The sequence below is a fragment of the Micropterus dolomieu genome, linkage group LG06 (genome assembly GCF_021292245.1).
Source record: "Micropterus dolomieu isolate WLL.071019.BEF.003 ecotype Adirondacks linkage group LG06, ASM2129224v1, whole genome shotgun sequence".
Taxonomy (NCBI): domain Eukaryota; kingdom Metazoa; phylum Chordata; class Actinopteri; order Centrarchiformes; family Centrarchidae; genus Micropterus; species Micropterus dolomieu.
Window position 1 is genome coordinate 15,869,060 of NC_060155.1, and position 18,165 is coordinate 15,887,224.

The window sequence follows — 18,165 nt, forward strand, 5'->3', positions numbered from 1 at the left end:
TCACTTTCAAGTAAGACTTTTATCTTAAATGATTTTATCTTGTCTGCAAATCTAGATTTTATGTTTTTAACTGAATCCTGGTTGCAAATGAATGACTATAGCCAGCTAGCTGAACTGTGTCCGCCTCAATATGATTGTTTTAGTCAACCGAGGGTCAGTGGTCGTGGTGGTGGGCTAGTGAGCGTGTATAGGAAAAATTTTAAATGTCATCAAGTACGCTGTGATGAATTTAGCTCCTTTGAAGTTCTCACTCTTAAAGTTGGAGGGCTGCAACCTATCATATTTGTTATAATTTATCGCCCCCCAAAACCGCCTGGAGGATTTTTATCAGAACTTCCTGAATTTTTATCTACTCTGGTTTTAAATTATGACAGAATTGTTCTTTGTGGTGATTTTAATATTCATGTTGATGACCCCAACAATGTTAATGCAACTAAGTTTTTAAATATGGCCACTTCTTTTAACTTCAGACAACATGTCTGAAGTTAAAAGAATGTGGCTCTGTGTGTTCTCGCATCTTTAATGAACAAAGTGTTTCAAAGTTTTGCGCATTCTTTCAGAGCCAAAGCCAACACCTGTCTGATTCCAACACCAACAATCTGGTCGATCACTTCAATCATATCTGCTTGTCGTCACTGAATATTACTGCTCCTCTAAAGGTTAGGCCTACGTCTCAAGCTAGTAAGCAACCCTGGATAAATGACAGCATTCGCAGCCTAAAAAGGGAATGCAGGAAAGCAGAGCGCAGATGGAAAAAATCCAGTCTCCAAGTCCATTACCTCAGTCTGAAGGATTTATTAATTAACTACAATAACATGGTTAAGGATGCGAGAACACACTATTTTTCTGAACTCATTACTACACATAAACACATAAACCCCTCCTTGTGCCTCAGCTGGAAGTAATGATGACTGTGAATTGTTTTTATCTTATTTTACCAATAAGGTGGTGTCAATCAGAGCCTCTATTACCCCCGTGGCCTCTTACTCAGAGGTTCCTCACCAGCAACAAGAGAGTTTTAACCAGTTTTATCCTATCGACTTGTCTGAGCTTTTAAAAACAGTATCACAAATGAGAGTGTCCTCCAGCCCACTTGATGTAATACCTACAAAATTTTTACTGAAATAATAGATTCTGTTGGGCCCCATTTGATCTCTGTTTTCAACAGCTCCCTATCTACTGGTTGTGTCCCTGATTATTTTAAAACGGCTTGCGTGAACCCACTTTTAAAGAAACCTGGTTTAGATCCCTCCCTCCCACATCATTTTAGACCAATTTCAAAACTGCCTTTTATTGCCAAGATTCTAGAAAGAATTGTGTCCAAACAGCTGCTCACTGTACTGGAAAATAACAAATTATTTGAAAAGTTTCAGTCTGGTTTTAGGAAGTACCACAGCACTGAGACTGCCCTGCTTAAAGTCACCAATGACCTTTTAATGTCTGCTGATGAAGGTATGTGCTCAGTCCATGTACTCCTGGACCTTAGCGCTGCTTTTGACACCATTGATCACAACATTATGTTAGACAGACTGAGGCACTGGGTGGGGATCTCTGGTACTGCCCTAGAATGATTTTCATCCTACCTGTCAAATAGGAAGTTTTGCGTGTCTGTAAACAACTATGTCTCTTCATTCTGTCCAGTTAAATATGGTGTGCCTCAGGGGTCGGTCTTAGGACCCATTTTGTTTTCCTTGTATCTGCTTCCCCTTGGACATATTATCCATAAACATGGCATTTCTTTTCATATTTATGCTGATGACACACAAATATACTTGCCCGTCAGATCCACAGACCCTGGAATGCTGAGTTCACTTAATAACTGCCTTTGTGAAGTTAAAAAATGGATGTCAAATAATTTCCTCCAGCTGAACTCAGACAAAACAGAAATCCTGGTCATCGGGTCTCAGCAGATGGCAAATCAAATACTGCCATCTGCTGGTTCCCTAGTAAATCACATTAAGCCTGTGGCAAAGAACCTTGGTGTTTGGTTTGATAGTAATTTAAATTTCGAGCAGCACACCACAAAGCTTGTTCAATCATGTTTTTATCAACTTAGAGATATAGTAAAAATTCGATCTATGTTAACTTTTAAGGAGACCATTTTACACCCCTTCATCTCATCACGCCTGGATTATTGCAACAGCCTTTTCACCTGTTTAACCCAAAAATCTATTGATCGACTCCAGACTGTCCAGAACTCAGCTGCCAGGCTTTTAACCAGAACAAAGAAATATGACCACATTACTCCTATTTTAGCTTCATTACACTGGCTCCCAGTATGTTTTAGAATTGACTTTAAAATTCTATTGATCACTTTTAAAGCTCTTCATGGCCTCTCGCCTTGTTATATTTCTGACCTCGACTGAAAACTAAAGGGGACAGAGCGTTTGCTGTCAGGGCCCCCGAGGCTCTGGAACAGCCTGCCTGAGGAAATCAGGTCGGCTGAGTCAGTGAACTCTTTTAAGTCCCTTCTTAAAACATGCTTTTATAGGAGAGCCTTTCCCGATCTTACTTGACTTTTATTTTATTGTATTTTACTAATTTTATATTAATTTTTCATGCTCTTATCTTGTTGTTGTGTTTTTTTGTATTATTCTTTACACTTGTTAAAGCACTTTTGTAACTTGTTTTTGAAAAGTGCTCTACAAATAAGGATTATTATTGTGTTCCAATAACCATAAACTCTGCAAGCCCGGATGTGTCTTGTGAGTCTTTCATTTTTGCCATTCTCTTAACGGTATATTTTCAGCACACTGCACTGGTGAACCATTGCGTGAGCACAATGCAGGAAAAAGTGAATACATAACTGCCAGTAAAAAAAAAACAAAAAAACAAAACAGAGTGGGGGGGGGAGAGAACTTGTTTTTGCCCCCACTCATCATGAGCTGAACTCAAAGATCTAAGACTCTCTCTATGTACACAAGGCCTATTTCTCTCAAATATTCTCAAATCTGTCAAAATCTTTGTTAGTGAGCACTTCTCCTTTGCTGAGATAATCCATCCAAATCACAGGTGTGGCATCAATATGCTGATCAGACAGCATGGGTATTGCATAGGTGTGCCTTAGGCTGGCCACAATAAAAGGCCACGTGAAAATGAGTTCAGCTCATGATGAATGGGGGCAAAAACAAAAGTGTTGCGTTTATAATTTTGTTCAGTGTAGTTTAGTGCAGAACTTAACTTTAACTCAAGTTTCTCTCATGCTTCTTTCAGATATATGCCTGCATGATGGTGTTCTTCCTCAGCAATATGATTGAAAACCAGTTAATGTCTACAGGAGCTTTTGAAATCACATTAAATGGTGAGTCTGATTTACACCAGCTTACTGACTGACCCCAACTCTTTTGGCTTTAGATTGATTTCAGTTGGCTGCCACTTCGCAAACACTAAGGTGAAGGGAATGGACTGGTTCTGCAGTCTTAACTTCCTGTATTGCTATTTTATATAATTGCTTCTACCTATCTGACACTACCCTTTGTGTGGTGATGAAACAAAATGCAGTGAATTACAGTGACTGACTATTGGCTTTCCATAGATGTACCAGTGTGGTCAAAGCTAGAGTCAGGTCACCTGCCCTCCATGCAGCAGCTTGTGCAAATCCTGGACAATGAGATGAAGATGAATGTTCACATGAACACAAAACCACACCACTCCTAACCCTACTCTACACATCCTGGCTGGAGCTAAAAGCCCCTCCATGTAAGTACAACATTGTTTTCACCAAAGATGTTTTTAAATGTTCAGTATTTTACTGATCTTCATCATTATTTCCCTTATGGCTCAACTGCCATACAGACCAGTGGAAGTGTTCACACTTTAATTCTCTCCCTGTGTAGGTTTGAGGTGGGTTTCTCAATGGGCTGTGAAGTGATGTTTATGAAGGTCTGCGCTGAAGGCAGGCAGACTGCTAGCACAGACTGGATGCCCCCATCGCTCTTCACTTTGCCCCTTAGAGACGTCCCGCCCCGACGCCAGAGTGGGATCCATGGCAACAGTGCCGGCCATTCTGTAATTTTCTTGTACTATTCATACTACTGCAGATTTCATCCAGGTGACAGTGGTCCCATAAGGAGATATTTAACATTGATTCTTCTAGTCTTTAACATATTGCAGACAATTGGTGTATGTGAGTGAAAAACTGTCATTTGTACCACTGAGCCATATGTAGAATTTTAAGTTAATTGTTCTAAAAGTAGCTTAGCCATGTAGAAAATGCAACATTTAAAATGTTATCACTGTTGAGAAAAATAACAGGAATTGTCTCATGATTTCTGAATAATTTTTATATTTACATAACTTGGAGGAAGCTCAGAAGATTAATAAAACATTGTAACTATTTAAGTGTGAAGCTGTGGTGTTGAGGTTTACTGTGGTGGGATAAGGTGCTTTAAGATCTAGAACTAAGTGAACTAAATGAGTAGTATTTTACATTTTACTTTGACAAACGATGGATTAAGGTTGTTCATGTGACAGGTATTAGTGAAATCAATGGAAACCTGAGAAGTAGAACATTTGAATGACTTGGAGATATTAATAGCCCCCCTGTATAAAGCAACCTGCTTGATTCAAGTAAAGTCATGAATGCACTTTTTTTTAGCCATATGCTTAACCAGATGTTATTGGGAGGACTTAAGGATTTACACAGTCAATTAGAAAAACACAAAGCAGATTAAGGCTAAAAACAATGAAGTTAGTGAATGCACACTTGTTGAAGGTCATCCCTTTATTATGAGTTGTAGAATAGTAAACATAAGACAAATTGGACAGTTTCTTGTGCATTTTAGCATAGACTATGGAGGGGAAAGAAATTGACATTTGGTGAAATATTGCCTTTTACCTTCACGGCATGGTCTGAAATACCGTCATTACTGGGAAAAACTGCAAATATGTAAGAGCATTGTGATGTAGATACCATCATACCTCCTGAAATTGCAGTTAAGAACCATGAAAAGTTGTGTAGAAGGAACTAGGTCTAATTTTTTTTTTGCTAAAACAATCACATTAGCTCACAAGTGCCCAGTAAATTGATTTGTGTCTCAGATACCCTTGAGTTACTGTGGAACACAAACGTATCGTACCCAAATAAAAGTCAAAATCTTTATGGGTAAAGGTTTTTGACCTGCTGTGTGGAGTATGACTTGAGTAGTGGTACATCAAAGACAGTCTTGAAGACACTCATAAATAAAGACCCTTTTGCTCTCACTTATCAAATAAACACTGACTTCCCGGAGCCTTTGGGCAACAACATGGAGGTGGTGGGCTTGGCATCTGGGGATGGGAGGGTGTCTTCAGGTACTGATGGAGATGTTGAATGGCCAGGCGGATCTTGATTCTGGCTACCAACAATACCAGCTCCTCCTTCAATGCTGATGGTCCTGAAGCAGCTCCCTCTGTTTTACAGTCACCCTGGGGAGAAGAAAAGTTACCGGTGCACAATGGGTATTCATGCTTATCAAACTCTTAACTTCATTGTTATTTTATTTTGACTTTGATTCCAGTCAAAATGCCATACCAAATGAGTGAAAGAGAAACCTGCAATGTATAGAGGAATTGAAATTGATAACAGGATTAGTATTTGAGCAAGCAGACAACATAATGTGAAGTGATTTTTTTTTTTTTTTTTTTTTTTTTTTTTAAAGGTCACTTGAATACCATAAGCTTCTTAAAAAGGAACAGAAGTTCAAGAGGTTTGAAGATGTACAGTCAGAATGTTGCATTGAAACTACAAATGTCTGCAGAAATATCAATGAAAAATACAAAGCTTTGCATACAGCATGTACTGCAGAGCTGGCAAATGCAAAATGAACATCAGAAAAGATGATGCTCGTAGTTTATTTCTCTCTGTAGAAATAATCTGTAGAAAACAATGCTTCACCTGAGCGCAGCAGGCACCCATGCTGAATTTTGCCTGTTGGCCTCTTGCCAGAAAGGAGACAAACACTTGTTCCTTTGCTAGGACTCGGACTCCAACAGATTTGTTGAGGGAGAGGAAGACTGGGTGCAGGGGAGTGGGAGTGAGGCACGGACTGCTCCAGCTCCATCGACGAACCCTGGCACCCTCCTCGTCCAAACACTGACCGCCTGATCTGTTTAAGGTCAGCCTGCAACACAAACATCAGTACATGGTTATGGATAAGATAAACCACACATTAGATGAAGCCATTAGTACAAACACAGGACAGTAATTAGGCTAATATTTATTTACCTAAAGATAAAATAATGAAATTAGCTATACCATATTTATTACCAATACTAAATATAAGTATTTCACATAAAGAAATGATAAATCACTTTGCTTTGTACCATATGTTTCCATTGCTGTGATAACATGTCGCCCTGCCATCAGACTGGAACATGGCTCTGATTGGTTGATATGAGGCATCGCTGTCATCATACACGATGCAGACCCTTCCGTTTTCTTCACTGACGACAACAAGAGCCAAGAGTCCTGAGGGATAACTGTTACCATGAAGATAAGGATGGGGAGCACCCTCTGTAGAGTACATGTTGTATCAAACATACAGTCTTGCACCATCTCTTGGTCAAAACCCAGTGAAAAATGAATCACATGACAGAAATCTAAAGACGTTAAATTGTGAGTGGATACAAGGCCTGAGCAGAGCCATCTGGGAACACGGTAAGAAATTTCATGCCATTGGAATAATACTTCTGTAGACATCGTGCCCCATCCTGTGAACATACAAGATTAAACAAGGTCAAGGATGTTCCATGGTCTTGTTGTGTTTACATGTGTATTAAATGGGCACTCCACCAAGATTATACATCAAAGTCAGAAGTTCTACTCGGCCTGTAAAAACACTTGTATGTCTTCTGTGGTCTGTGATGTGGAGAAGGTTTCCAAAGTCTGTTTGGGCTTGGAGAATACAAATTCAACAGAAAGCCTCCATTACAACATGATGGCATGGAGTCTGTCTCACAAATGTGGACATTTACCAGGCACAGAGCAAGATGCTACAGCACTATGGGAAATATAGGATCAAGTATTTTTGGAAAATGACCCATACTAAGGAGTGTAAGTCAGGAAGATATTGTGGCCTTTGCTGATTTTGACCCTTCTTTTTAAAATCTGTCTCTCGTCCCCTCATAACACTTCAATGGTAAAAGCTTACATTTCTTAAGAGTGGCTTTTATATGGTTTTATACATTCATCCATCAGCATGACCACATGGAGGTAGTGTAAATATTCATGTGCAAAGATTAATACATACAATACAAGAGTATTACACGGACTTCATTTAACTTCATCACACAAATATAAATAAATTATGATTATTTGTATGGTCTCATCAATGTTGATAATTTCTTAAGATATTCTTAGTGTTGATTTTAATAAAACAAACTGTTGTGTGCTTTATGGGACATGTAAGAAAACTTGATAGTAATTTGTGGCTACCTGATGACATATGCCAAACTGAAGTGGCGTGTGGTTGCATGAAGGGACCAACACCGACGGCTCCTCTTCCTCTTTTATTTTCAAGTGCTTCTCGGTTGCGCTGAAAGGATACACTGTCAAGCATCCTTTTCCTGGTGCACAAGAAAGTCGGAAGCGGAGGACCTTTGATGTTGGGGCAACTAAACAACAGCGCAGTTTCAGTATCACAAAGCTATTGAAAGTCACAGTTGTTTTGTTTCTTACTAATAATGTGAACAAAAAGAGACACAGTGAAAAGATACCCTACACACATGTCATCTCATGTTTATTATGACTGGATGAACAGATTTAAAGTTGTGTGTGTGTGTTACTCACATGTTTCTGTTACAGGTAGCTGGATTGAGTAATCCTCGTAGATTATCAATTCTGATTGTTTCCTGATAAAGGATACATATTACATAACTCTTGACTTTAATGCTGTAAAGTTATGTTTATTAAGATTTCCTTATTTTTGTGTTTCTGTGTGTTGCATAAAACATTGAAGACATCTTATAATTTTGTACCCAAGTCCACTCGGTAAATCCATGATAAACTTGTTGTGATCCTCCATCTCCCTGCCTTGGAAGAGATGCTCCTCCATCTTTGTGGCTGGCTTGTCTCCCGGTGATGTTGGAGTACCAATCCTCAGGTCACATCTCCCGTCAACCAAGCATCTCTGCTTCACCAGTATCATACACAGCTGCTGCCACCCGGCACAGCAGAAGGATGGCGCTCTCTAAGATGGGCACAAAAAGGGATGCAAGGAGGTCAGCAGTGTATCTGGTATATTCGGGGACTTGATTTTAGTATATTCACTTTCTTCCTCACCTCAGGTCCATGTACCCATGTTAGATCCAGTGAAGGTTTGGTGTTTTCTCCACAGTACTCACATTTCACTGGGTACTCTGTCAGGGGCTGGGGCTAGACAGCAGAGTGTTAAATTGGACTAATCAATAGCATACAGCCAAGCCAAAGTTGCTAGACATGGGAATTTACAAAAATACATAGAAGTGTCATCATAGTACCGCTGGCAGAATGGTTAAGTTTATCCTGTGGTTGTCAGACTCGCGGTTGTACCTCAGAACTCCTGCTGCTCTGATACAATAGGTGGGTGGGTCACTGACAGACTGTGGATAGCCCTCTGGTATCCGCTTACCAAACACAGAGAAAAATACAAATCAAGTGAACTAACATCAAGTAATTCATGAAAGACTATGGTAAATTAAATATTTAAAAAACACAAAAGGATACTAGATTAAAGTATTGTCCACTATTTGAGCTGTCTTACATGGTCATCCATGACAGATAGTTGCTCACTGAGATCATGCTCCCATTTAGCAGCAGCAGCATCTAACAGTGAAACGAACGTTACTGTGGTATCACTGAATTAAGTCCCAGAAAGAGAAGTAAACACTGGCCTGGATAAGATTTAATTGTGCTTGGAGCAGACTCACAAGAATAGCTGGACTTCATCTTTTTGTCTGTCCTTCTGATTGGAGTAAAGCCACTGTGCTCAGCGTATTTGTCATAGGATAGAATGACAGTGTCCACTGCTTGTGTAAGGTTTCTCTCTTGCTCATCAGATTAAAAACATTCCATTTCTATTACACACACTTTTAAGTAGCAGAAATATTTCCCAAAATATAATATCAATTATCATGCAGAAAAGTAGATCAACAGAAGAAACCAATCAGGCTATGAGATAAATCAATACACCTAGCTTATTACATGTATACAAAAAAGCAATAAAATAATACACACATGGTAATGCACTCACCTCAATGCCTCACACTCGCTGGTGTTGTCAGTAACCTTGGAGATAAAATAGCTGTCTACAGCATACCTGACATGGCGGCTGGCTGACTGGTTTTAACACCCACAAATATTATGACACACAGTTATAATATACTCTATAATATTGTCGAAGTGCTGACTGCACATTCCCTCAACCTGGTCTGCAGAAAAGAAGATATTGGTATCTAATGTATTTTATGTAAAACAACAAATACCGATGTCAGACACCCACTTTTTCATACAGTGACAAAAGTTAATCTGGGTCAGAATCCTCCTCTCCTCTACTTATTAGACTTATCAAAACACTGATAATAAAATCGTAGACCTATAATAACCCGATATGTAGGTTCATAATAAGCTCACCCCTCCTACCACGCTGACTCTTGACCTCAAGGTAACTGACATTACCCAGGTGGAACCAATGCCAGATGATTACAGAACAATCAAGTTGCCAACCAGCTGCACCTGCCGGCAGAAAACGTTACAACATAAATAGCTTACCTGCGGCAAAGCACCATCTTTCAGTTTGAAACATTTTCACGAGTCACTGCGGAACCATGGGGAAAGGGAAAAGGGCTACTGTCTATTGGGCAGCGGTTGTTATTCTGGTGTGTTATTTGGTACACATGATAGACTGCTATCGACTGAAAAAAACACAAAGACAAGACGGACAAAAAAAAGCCGATGCAGCTAAAACGGTAGCTGTCCAAGAAGGGAAGATTGTGTTTGGGAGAGTTTTTAAAAACGGGTCAGCCGTTGGCTCACGAGTCCTAAAGGCAGATGCTTCCATGGAGGGTGGAGCTGTGTATCAAGCTGACTTTGCAGGTAAAAAAACCTGCAGTCTTTAATCTATATTGAACTGTATTTATGAACTGCACAACAAACTGTAATAGGCCTACACTCACTATAAGGTTCCCTGTCAGGCTGGCCTAAAGGACAAAGCCCAGATCTCGGTTTCAGAGAAGCAGCATGGAGGCGCATGGCAGCTTCTCTGCAATGTGGTGGGGATCAGTTGAAGTTCAGAGCAGTGGGACCAGGAGTATCACAGTTTGCAGTGGATCAAGGTAATTAAAGTTTATTATATAATGTCTCAACTGTAGGTATTCCCACAACTGATTTCAGTCACATTGATCTGCATGACCCCCTCCCACACACAGGAAAAGCACCTCCAATGCTTCTGTCCCAGGTGCCTTCCAGTTGTGGCTACAGCATGCAGAGGAACTCCCTTGCACTTGTTATGTTGGTTCCTTATGATGGCTGCAATGTGGTTAAAGAGGTAAGCCTAATGTTTATGGAAATGCAAGATATTGCTGCATGGTGGGAAGGTGGAAAATCTGAGCAATTGGCCAAGAGCTTAAATGATGTGTAGAAACCAGCAGCTGTTTTGATAAATGCTCTAATCATTAGTCGGGCAAGCTCAATTGTAGGCCTACTGTAGAACTTGTGTGTTTGGTTGGACAAATAGGCATTTCAATTTTAATGGCAATTTTGAGCATTTTCTCAAAGGCTAATTGATTAGAGCAGATCTGTAGATAACTTTGTGAATTTTCAAAACTACATAACAAAGTGCTATAGAAACATAAGGGCCATATTTAAATAAAGGTAATTTAAAAGTCAACAAGACTTTGAAACATTAGTAGAGCCCTGTCGGAGGATCTCGTGAATCAGCCTGGCTTGTAAGAGTTCAGGGCTTTAAGAAGAATAAAATTCTGACACTCACAGGTAACTATTTAATGGCAGCAAGGATTGCTAATCAACTGACTGCATTCATGTGGCCTGTACTAAGCAAGTTCACTGTACAATGAGATCACTTCATTATCTGGCTTCACTAATGTTAACAAGTGATCACGCTAAACGGTCACACAACTCTAGTGATCAACCCAGGGAAAGGGTGTAGAATTAGGAGGGATGTCTGTTTCTCACAGACTTAAAGAAATTGTATGCTTTAAAACTTTGGTGTGCACATCAAGCGTAATATGAAGTTAGGTTATACTGCCTGTGTGACTACAATGCAAATGAAATTCAAAGCGGAAAGGCTTGCTTTATATCAAATACACTAGTGCTTCAGTTTGGGTAGGATTGTATCACACACAGCATGCATGGAACAGTCTGCAGGATCTTCTGCAAATAGTGACACGCTTCTCAGACTTGATGGTCAGATTTTTTTTATAGCCTTGCTCTTATCTCAACATAACCTGCTCCAGAGCAGGTTGCTCACTACCCTCAAACCCTGCTTTGTAGTACAGGCCCTAGTGTAACTTTTGGTTTATGTAATATTCTGATTCACACTTGTCTTCTCTTCCCCAAGGGTGGAAGTTACGTGCTCCCAATGCATTGGCAGGGTGTTCCAGTCTCACTCTGGTGTCCCACAACTGCTACACCACAACCTGTACCCACGTACACTCCATCAGACCCTGAGACGCTCCAGACAACCACAGAGAAACCAGTAACGGCTCAATCTCCACCATACCCCGCTTTCTTCCCATTTTACCCCTTTCCTCCTGCTCCGCCAACCACCACAGCAGCACCGACTACAACCACCCCTGCAAATCCAACATGGCCTCAATATCCACAATATGTAAAATACCCCCCTCTCTTCCCTCCTTTTTACCCTTTTCCTCCTGCTCCGCCAACCACCACAGCAGCGCCGACTACAACCACACCTGCAAATCCAACATGGCCTCAATATCCACAATATGTAAAATACCCCCCTCTCTTCCCTCCTTTTTACCCTTTTCCTCCTGCTCCGCCAACGACCACACCAGCACCGACTACAACCACGCCTGCAAATCCAACATGGCCTCAATATGTAAAATACCCCCCTCTCGTCCCTCCTTTTTACCCTTTTCCTCCTGCTCCGCCAACGACCACAGCAGCACCGACTACAACCACGCCTGCAAATCCAACATGGCCTCAATATGTAAAATACCCCCCTCTCGTCCCTCCTTTTTACCCTTTTCTTCCTGCTCCGCCAACCACCACAGCAGCACCGACTACAACCACGCCTGCAAATCCAACATGGCCTCAATATGTAAAATACCCCCCTCTCTTCCCTCCTTTTTACCCTTTTCCTCCTGCTCCGCCAACCACCACAGCAGCACCAACTACCACCACTGCAAAACCAGCATGGCATCAATTTCCACAATACGCAAAATACCCCTTGTTCTTCCCTCACCCCCCTCCCAACCGCAATTCCTGCACAAACTACAACTGCTAACCCAGCATGGCCTCAATTTCCACAGCACCCCCTAAAATAAGTTTCCACCATATGGCACTTTCACCTATATTCTTTTTTCCCTCCCAATATCCAACCCCTAACCCGCAGATGACGACTACCACAACAGGCCCCACTTAATGTCTAGCCTACTGAAACTCTTCTAATAAATGGTATGGAAGGAAAAAAAGTAGCCCCGTCCAGTTCTTTTGTATTCACGCTGGTGCTGTTGAGTCCAGGCTTATCAAGAAGTGGTGCTGGAGGTGTTTGGGCAAGGTGAACAGTCAGCTATTCATATCAAAGATTTGTCTTGGACACTACTATGGAAGATTTTATTGTTTGTAACCCACAACAATCCACATTTGTACTGATGTGCAAATATTCACTATCTACAAATATGTATTTACATTTGTGATGTGACATTTTATCCACAAGTGACTGCCTACACATTTGTGGAATTTTGTCCACTCTGTACCACAGATCTGTATGCATGAGCAGTTTATTAGCTACACCAGCAGGTGGCAGTAGAAATTACCTCGTGAGTTGTAAGAATGTCCATTGCAGTACCCAGGGTCATCTGTAAGAGACAGCTTCTGCTAGACCACTGGACTCTTCAGTCTAAATTTTTGTGTAGTTTACTATTGAGTACTTTATCACTGTTCTATTTAAATAGACTACACTTGAACCTACTGGTTGTAGGGTTTACAATAACTCCTATCTATAAGGGTACAGTCCATGTGTTTTTATTGAGCTTTTGCATGACTTTGTAAGGCTCATGAGTAGGGTTTACATGACTCCTCAATACTGGATCTATCTTGGGGTGCCATTTGCAACCAATGCAAGACTGACATTACTGGGGGACCTCTTAAACATGAGGGGCAATATTCACTATCAGACTAGCCCTATTGCAGCTAATGAATAGCCATTTGCTCAACCACCAGGGGTCCTTAAGGGGAATGATAAATTTACTATTTAAAATCATTTCCACCGTAAGTAACACAATGAAAGAACATGACTATTTGGGTCATGGGTTTCATACACTTTCTGTAATGCATCTAAAAGCAAAAATCCTATCTGATAAGCATGTCTGGGGCAATCTTATCAAATGCATATCTGTGGACTAATTTGTGAGTTGTGAAATTTGAATACCACTCAACATTTGGGGAAACCATAAAGACAATGTAAGGCATGAGAATAAATATACTGTGTACCTAATGCTACGGTCTTGGTTTATTAACACTTTGTACTGATTGTGTATTACACTTTTTTTTTTTTTTCCCTTGTGATAAAGAAATGGAAATATATTATTTTTAATCATTTCACATGAAAAGATGTTATAACTGAATTGAAATGCAGTATTCCTGATTGGGCTTTATAGAACTTCTCTGCTTTTCAAATACTTTTACAAAGCTTTCTTTCACAGCTCTGACAGGAAGGTGTAAAATATTACTACAAACACAATTTTCAGTCTCATATTTATTTAAATATAAAACAAATACAATGATAAAGTATTCAATAGTAAACTATATACACTTGCACAGAAAAATTTAGACTGAATAGAGTCCAGTGGTCCAGCAGAAGTTGTCTCCTACAGATGACCCTGGGTACTGCAATGGAGATTCTTACAACTCATGAGAGGCAATGTCGCTACTGCCACCTGCTGGTGTAGCTAATAAACTGCTCTCACACGTACAGATCTCTGTTGACAGATTTCTGTGGTACAGAGTGGACAAAATTCCACAAATGTAACGTGACCTGCATATTGACAGGAAATGATCTGCAAATGTGCTAAAACTGTTTTGTGTGTAAAAATAGATCTACAAATGCATAAATAACACTTTGTATGTGAAATTAAAATATGTGAATGTAGAGTAAATTGTACATATTTGCAAATTGCACTGTATTTTAGTGGATATGATTTTACACAACACAAATGTAAAAATACATGTTTTGGGTAGTGAGATATTTGTGTATATTTTTCTTTACAGATCTTCGCAGTACACATTGGACAAAATTCCACAAATGTGTAAAAAGGAAGTTTACACATTGGCAGTTTCACTGCCTCTGCCACCGGAAATGATGGATTGTCTTGTTATATCTCTCATAGTTTGATATAGTGCATCCAAATACAGAATGGCTCTAGTAAACCAAGAAATATGACCAGTATTACCTTCCATCTGAACTTGTTCACTCCTAAAGGGATGTTGGCGCAGACATCACAGCCGGAGGTCGCCATGGCAAATGAAGCAGCATGGAGGCACTTGAATCCTTCCCTGCATTGTGGTCACAACAAGATGAAGTTGAAAGCCACTGGACCCAACACTGCAGGGGGACTGCAGATGTAAATTAGCCTAAGGCTAACTCTGGTGTAATGCATCAAATGTTTACATTTATGTTATTAATTGCACATGGTCCCTTCTAAATAAAAATCAATCAATCAATCAAACTGCTGACTTGCAGCCAGACATGGGTATTGCAACAAAACAAAGCTTCTAAAATGTCAGTTTGTTAAAGCATCAACGTTATGACTACCAAGCCATTTACGGAGAAACCCCCTCAAATCATGCCTCATGCATATCTATTTGTTATGCCAGGGCTGCTTTTAGAAAGGCTAACAATGCTAACCCTGAAAGAATGAACCCTGAGCATGTTATTGGCTGTGGACCATCAAATTGCACAATTACTTTTAGCAGTAAATGCAATTAAAGGACTGATCATCTACTAAGGTGGTAAAATACACAGTCCTAATTCTACATGCTGATATTCTGCTTGTTGCCTCATTCTGTGCTTAATGATCTCTCACCCAGGTACTGCTCGCGTACCCAAGGCTCATTTTGCTGCTCCAGAGAACTTGCCAACTGAACTGAACCTGACAGCCTGGAGATGGGAGCAACCTTATGAAAAAAAGAAACCATGGAATAAATTTAAGTTGGATTACAAAAAATAGTCATACTTTTTCCAAATATTTACTGTTTCTAAATACTCGTCTAGTTACTTTCTGTGAAACCCCCACACTCATACAGCGTGCGCACACACCCCACACTGTCTGTTCCTATATACTTCCACATGGTGCTCTCTCCTCTGGGCACCCTGTGATGACACACACATACACATCTACACACATCACAGAAACTAAGCCATACGTGACAACAGCGAGACATGTAATGCTGGTCTTTGAAAGCAAGTATGCACGTCTGTATTTTTTCCTTTTCATTTACCACAATTCTTCATTGTTAGGTGACTGGAATTTTGGAGCTCAGTTAGAAGAAGAAAAACTCTGCAGAGGACCAAGAAATCTTGAAATCCATCCTTTAACGGTCCATCTTCAGTCCATCTGTGGCTATATTTCCAAACCAAGGCCTGTGTGCCTCCCCAAGCCCTGACATTTGCTCCACCCACTCCAGATGTTAAATTGTGAGTGGATACAAGGCCTGAGCAGAGCCAGGGAACACAGTGAGAAATTTACTTCTGTAGACATTGTGCCTCATCCTGTGGACATACAAGATTAAACAAGGTCAAGGATGTTCCATGGTCTTGTTGTGTTTACATGTGTATTAAATGGGCACTCCACCAAGATTATACATCAAAGTCAAAAGTTCTACTCCGCCTGTAAAAACACTTGTATGTCTTCTGTGTTTGTCATGACATGATAAACATAATTAAAGCTGTCAATGTGTGTGTGTGTTACTCACATGTATCTGCTACAGGTAGTTGGATTGAGTAATCCTCATAGATGATCCATTCTGATTGTTTATTGATAAAGGATACATATTACATCACTCTTGACTTTAATGCTGTAAAGTCATTATAGAAATGAGTGAGGAGTCCGTAGATTGAATCCAAGCCAGATGTGTTTATTACATAAACTTCTGTTGAGTATAATGAACTTACACAGCCACAGGCAACAAGCTATACTAACAACCTGGCGGGTGATGTACACACAGGAGAGGTAAACTAGTGCGCATGCGCACTTCCTCAGGTACGGTGTTTTGTAGTGTCCATATAGAACGCAAACATAATCATTCACCAGAATGATCTACAGTTATGTTTATTAAGATTTCCTTATTTTTGTGTTTCTGTGTGTTGCATAAAACATTGAAGACAGCTTATAATTTTGTACCCAAGTCCACTCGGTAAATCCATGATAAACTTGTTGTGATCCTCCATCTCCCTGCCTTGGAAGAGATGCTCCTCCATCTTTGTGGCTGGCTTGTCTCCCGGTGATGTTGGAGTACCAATCCTCAGGTCACATCTCCCGTCAACCAAGCATCTCTGCTTCACCAGTATCATACACAGCTGCTGCCACCCGGCACAGCAGATGGCGCTCTCTAAGAAGGGCACAAAAGAGGATGCAAGGAAGTCAGCAGTGTATCTGGTATATTTGGGGACTTTGTTTTAGTGTACTGGTATTCACGTTCTTCCTCACCTCAGGCCCCTGTACCCATGTTAGATCCAGTGAAGGTTTGGTGTTTTCTCCACTGTACTCACATTTCACTGCCGAGATAATCCATCCACCTCACAGGTGTATCAAGATGCTGATCAGACATCATGGGTATCGCACAGGCATGCCTTAGGCTGGCCACAACAAAAAGGCCAGTCGAAAATGTGCAGTTTCACTGTATTGGGAGTTTGACAGATTTGTGAACAATATTTTTGAGAAATAGGCCTTTTGTGTACATAGAGAAAATCTTAGATCTTTGAGTTCAGCTCATGATGAATGGGGGCAAAAACAAGAGTGTTGTGTTTATAATTTTGTTCACTGTATATTTCCCAAAATATAATATCAATTATATTTATCATTAATACACACGGTAATGCACTCACCTCAATGCCTCACACTTGCTGGTGTTGTCAGTAACCTTGGAGATAAAATAGCTGTCTACAGCATACCTGACATGGCGGCTGGCTGACTGGTTTTAACACCCACAAATATTATGACACACAGTTATAATATACTCTATAATATTGTCGAAGTGCTGACTGCACATTCCCTCAACCTGGTCTGCAGAAAAGAAGATATTGGTATCTAATGTATTTTATGTAAAACAACAAATACCGATGTCAGACACCCACTTTTTCATACAGTGACAAAAGTTAATCTGGGTCAGAATCCTCCTCTCCTCTACTTATTAGACTTATCAAAACACTGATAATAAAATCGTAGACCTATAATAACCCGATATGTAGGTTCATAATAAGCTCACCCCTCCTACCACGCTGACTCTTGACCTCAAGGTAACTGACATTACCCAGGTGGAACCAATGCCAGATGATTACAGAACAATCAAGTTGCCAACCAGCTGCACCTGCCGGCAGAAAACGTTACAACATAAATAGCTTACCTGCGGCAAAGCACCATCTTTCAGTTTGAAACATTTTCACGAGTCACTGCGGAACCATGGGGAAAGGGAAAAGGGCTACTGTCTATTGGGCAGCGGTTGTTATTCTGGTGTGTTATTTGGTACACATGATAGACTGCTATCGACTGAAAAAAACACAAAGACAAGACGGACAAAAAAAAGCCGATGCAGCTAAAACGGTAGCTGTCCAAGAAGGGAAGATTGTGTTTGGGAGAGTTTTTAAAAACGGGTCAGCCGTTGGCTCACGAGTCCTAAAGGCAGATGCTTCCATGGAGGGTGGAGCTGTGTATCAAGCTGACTTTGCAGGTAAAAAAACCTGCAGTCTTTAATCTATATTGAACTGTATTTATGAACTGCACAACAAA

General features: G+C 40.4%; 3 protein-coding genes and 1 long non-coding RNA gene across 8 annotated transcripts in view; 2 read left to right on the forward strand and 2 right to left on the reverse strand.

The window, feature by feature from the left end:
- selenot1a (selenoprotein T, 1a) overlaps positions 1-4,336 on the forward strand; it is a 9,529-nt gene extending 5,193 nt beyond the window's left edge. Inside the window, exons 4-6 of the mRNA XM_046051561.1 lie at positions 3,214-3,301; positions 3,536-3,699; positions 3,837-4,336. Of these exons, the coding sequence (XP_045907517.1) occupies positions 3,214-3,301; positions 3,536-3,657 (210 nt within the window). The 3' untranslated portion in view covers positions 3,658-3,699; positions 3,837-4,336. The remainder of the gene's footprint in view (positions 1-3,213; positions 3,302-3,535; positions 3,700-3,836) is intronic.
- Positions 4,337-4,685: 349 nt separating this feature from the next.
- On the reverse strand, positions 4,686-9,646 carry LOC123972224 (glutamate-rich protein 6-like). Its single transcript, XM_046051555.1, has 13 exons — positions 9,590-9,646; positions 9,210-9,295; positions 8,887-8,939; positions 8,721-8,782; positions 8,458-8,583; positions 8,261-8,353; positions 7,957-8,168; positions 7,769-7,830; positions 7,415-7,593; positions 6,608-6,690; positions 6,304-6,459; positions 5,876-6,101; positions 4,686-5,406 (listed from the first exon to the last, which is right to left on the reverse strand). The coding sequence occupies exons 1-13, from the start codon at positions 9,629-9,631 to the stop codon at positions 5,200-5,202; spliced, it is 1,587 nt and encodes a 528-aa protein (XP_045907511.1). The 5' UTR covers positions 9,632-9,646; the 3' UTR covers positions 4,686-5,199.
- Positions 9,647-9,727: 81 nt separating this feature from the next.
- Positions 9,728-12,633, forward strand: LOC123972225 (mucin-2-like). 5 transcript variants are annotated; one of them, XM_046051559.1, is made up of 5 exons: positions 9,728-10,051; positions 10,138-10,290; positions 10,384-10,502; positions 11,535-11,929; positions 12,263-12,633. In XM_046051559.1, exons 1-5 carry the CDS (start codon positions 9,784-9,786, stop codon positions 12,441-12,443), a joined length of 1,116 nt encoding a protein of 371 aa, XP_045907515.1. In that variant the 5' UTR covers positions 9,728-9,783; the 3' UTR covers positions 12,444-12,633. The 5 variants fall into 5 exon arrangements, with proteins under 5 accessions (XP_045907515.1, XP_045907516.1, XP_045907514.1 ...); XM_046051560.1 differs by having other exon boundaries at positions 9,729-10,051; positions 11,535-11,809; XM_046051558.1 differs by having other exon boundaries at positions 9,729-10,051; positions 11,535-11,720; positions 11,961-12,633.
- Positions 12,634-14,604: 1,971 nt separating this feature from the next.
- Positions 14,605-17,746, reverse strand: LOC123972228. Its single transcript, XR_006825383.1, has 5 exons — positions 17,265-17,746; positions 16,929-17,056; positions 15,659-16,768; positions 15,244-15,334; positions 14,605-14,713 (listed from the first exon to the last, which is right to left on the reverse strand). It is a non-coding gene; the product is annotated as an uncharacterized LOC123972228 (long non-coding RNA).
- Positions 17,747-18,165: the final 419 nt, after the last annotated feature.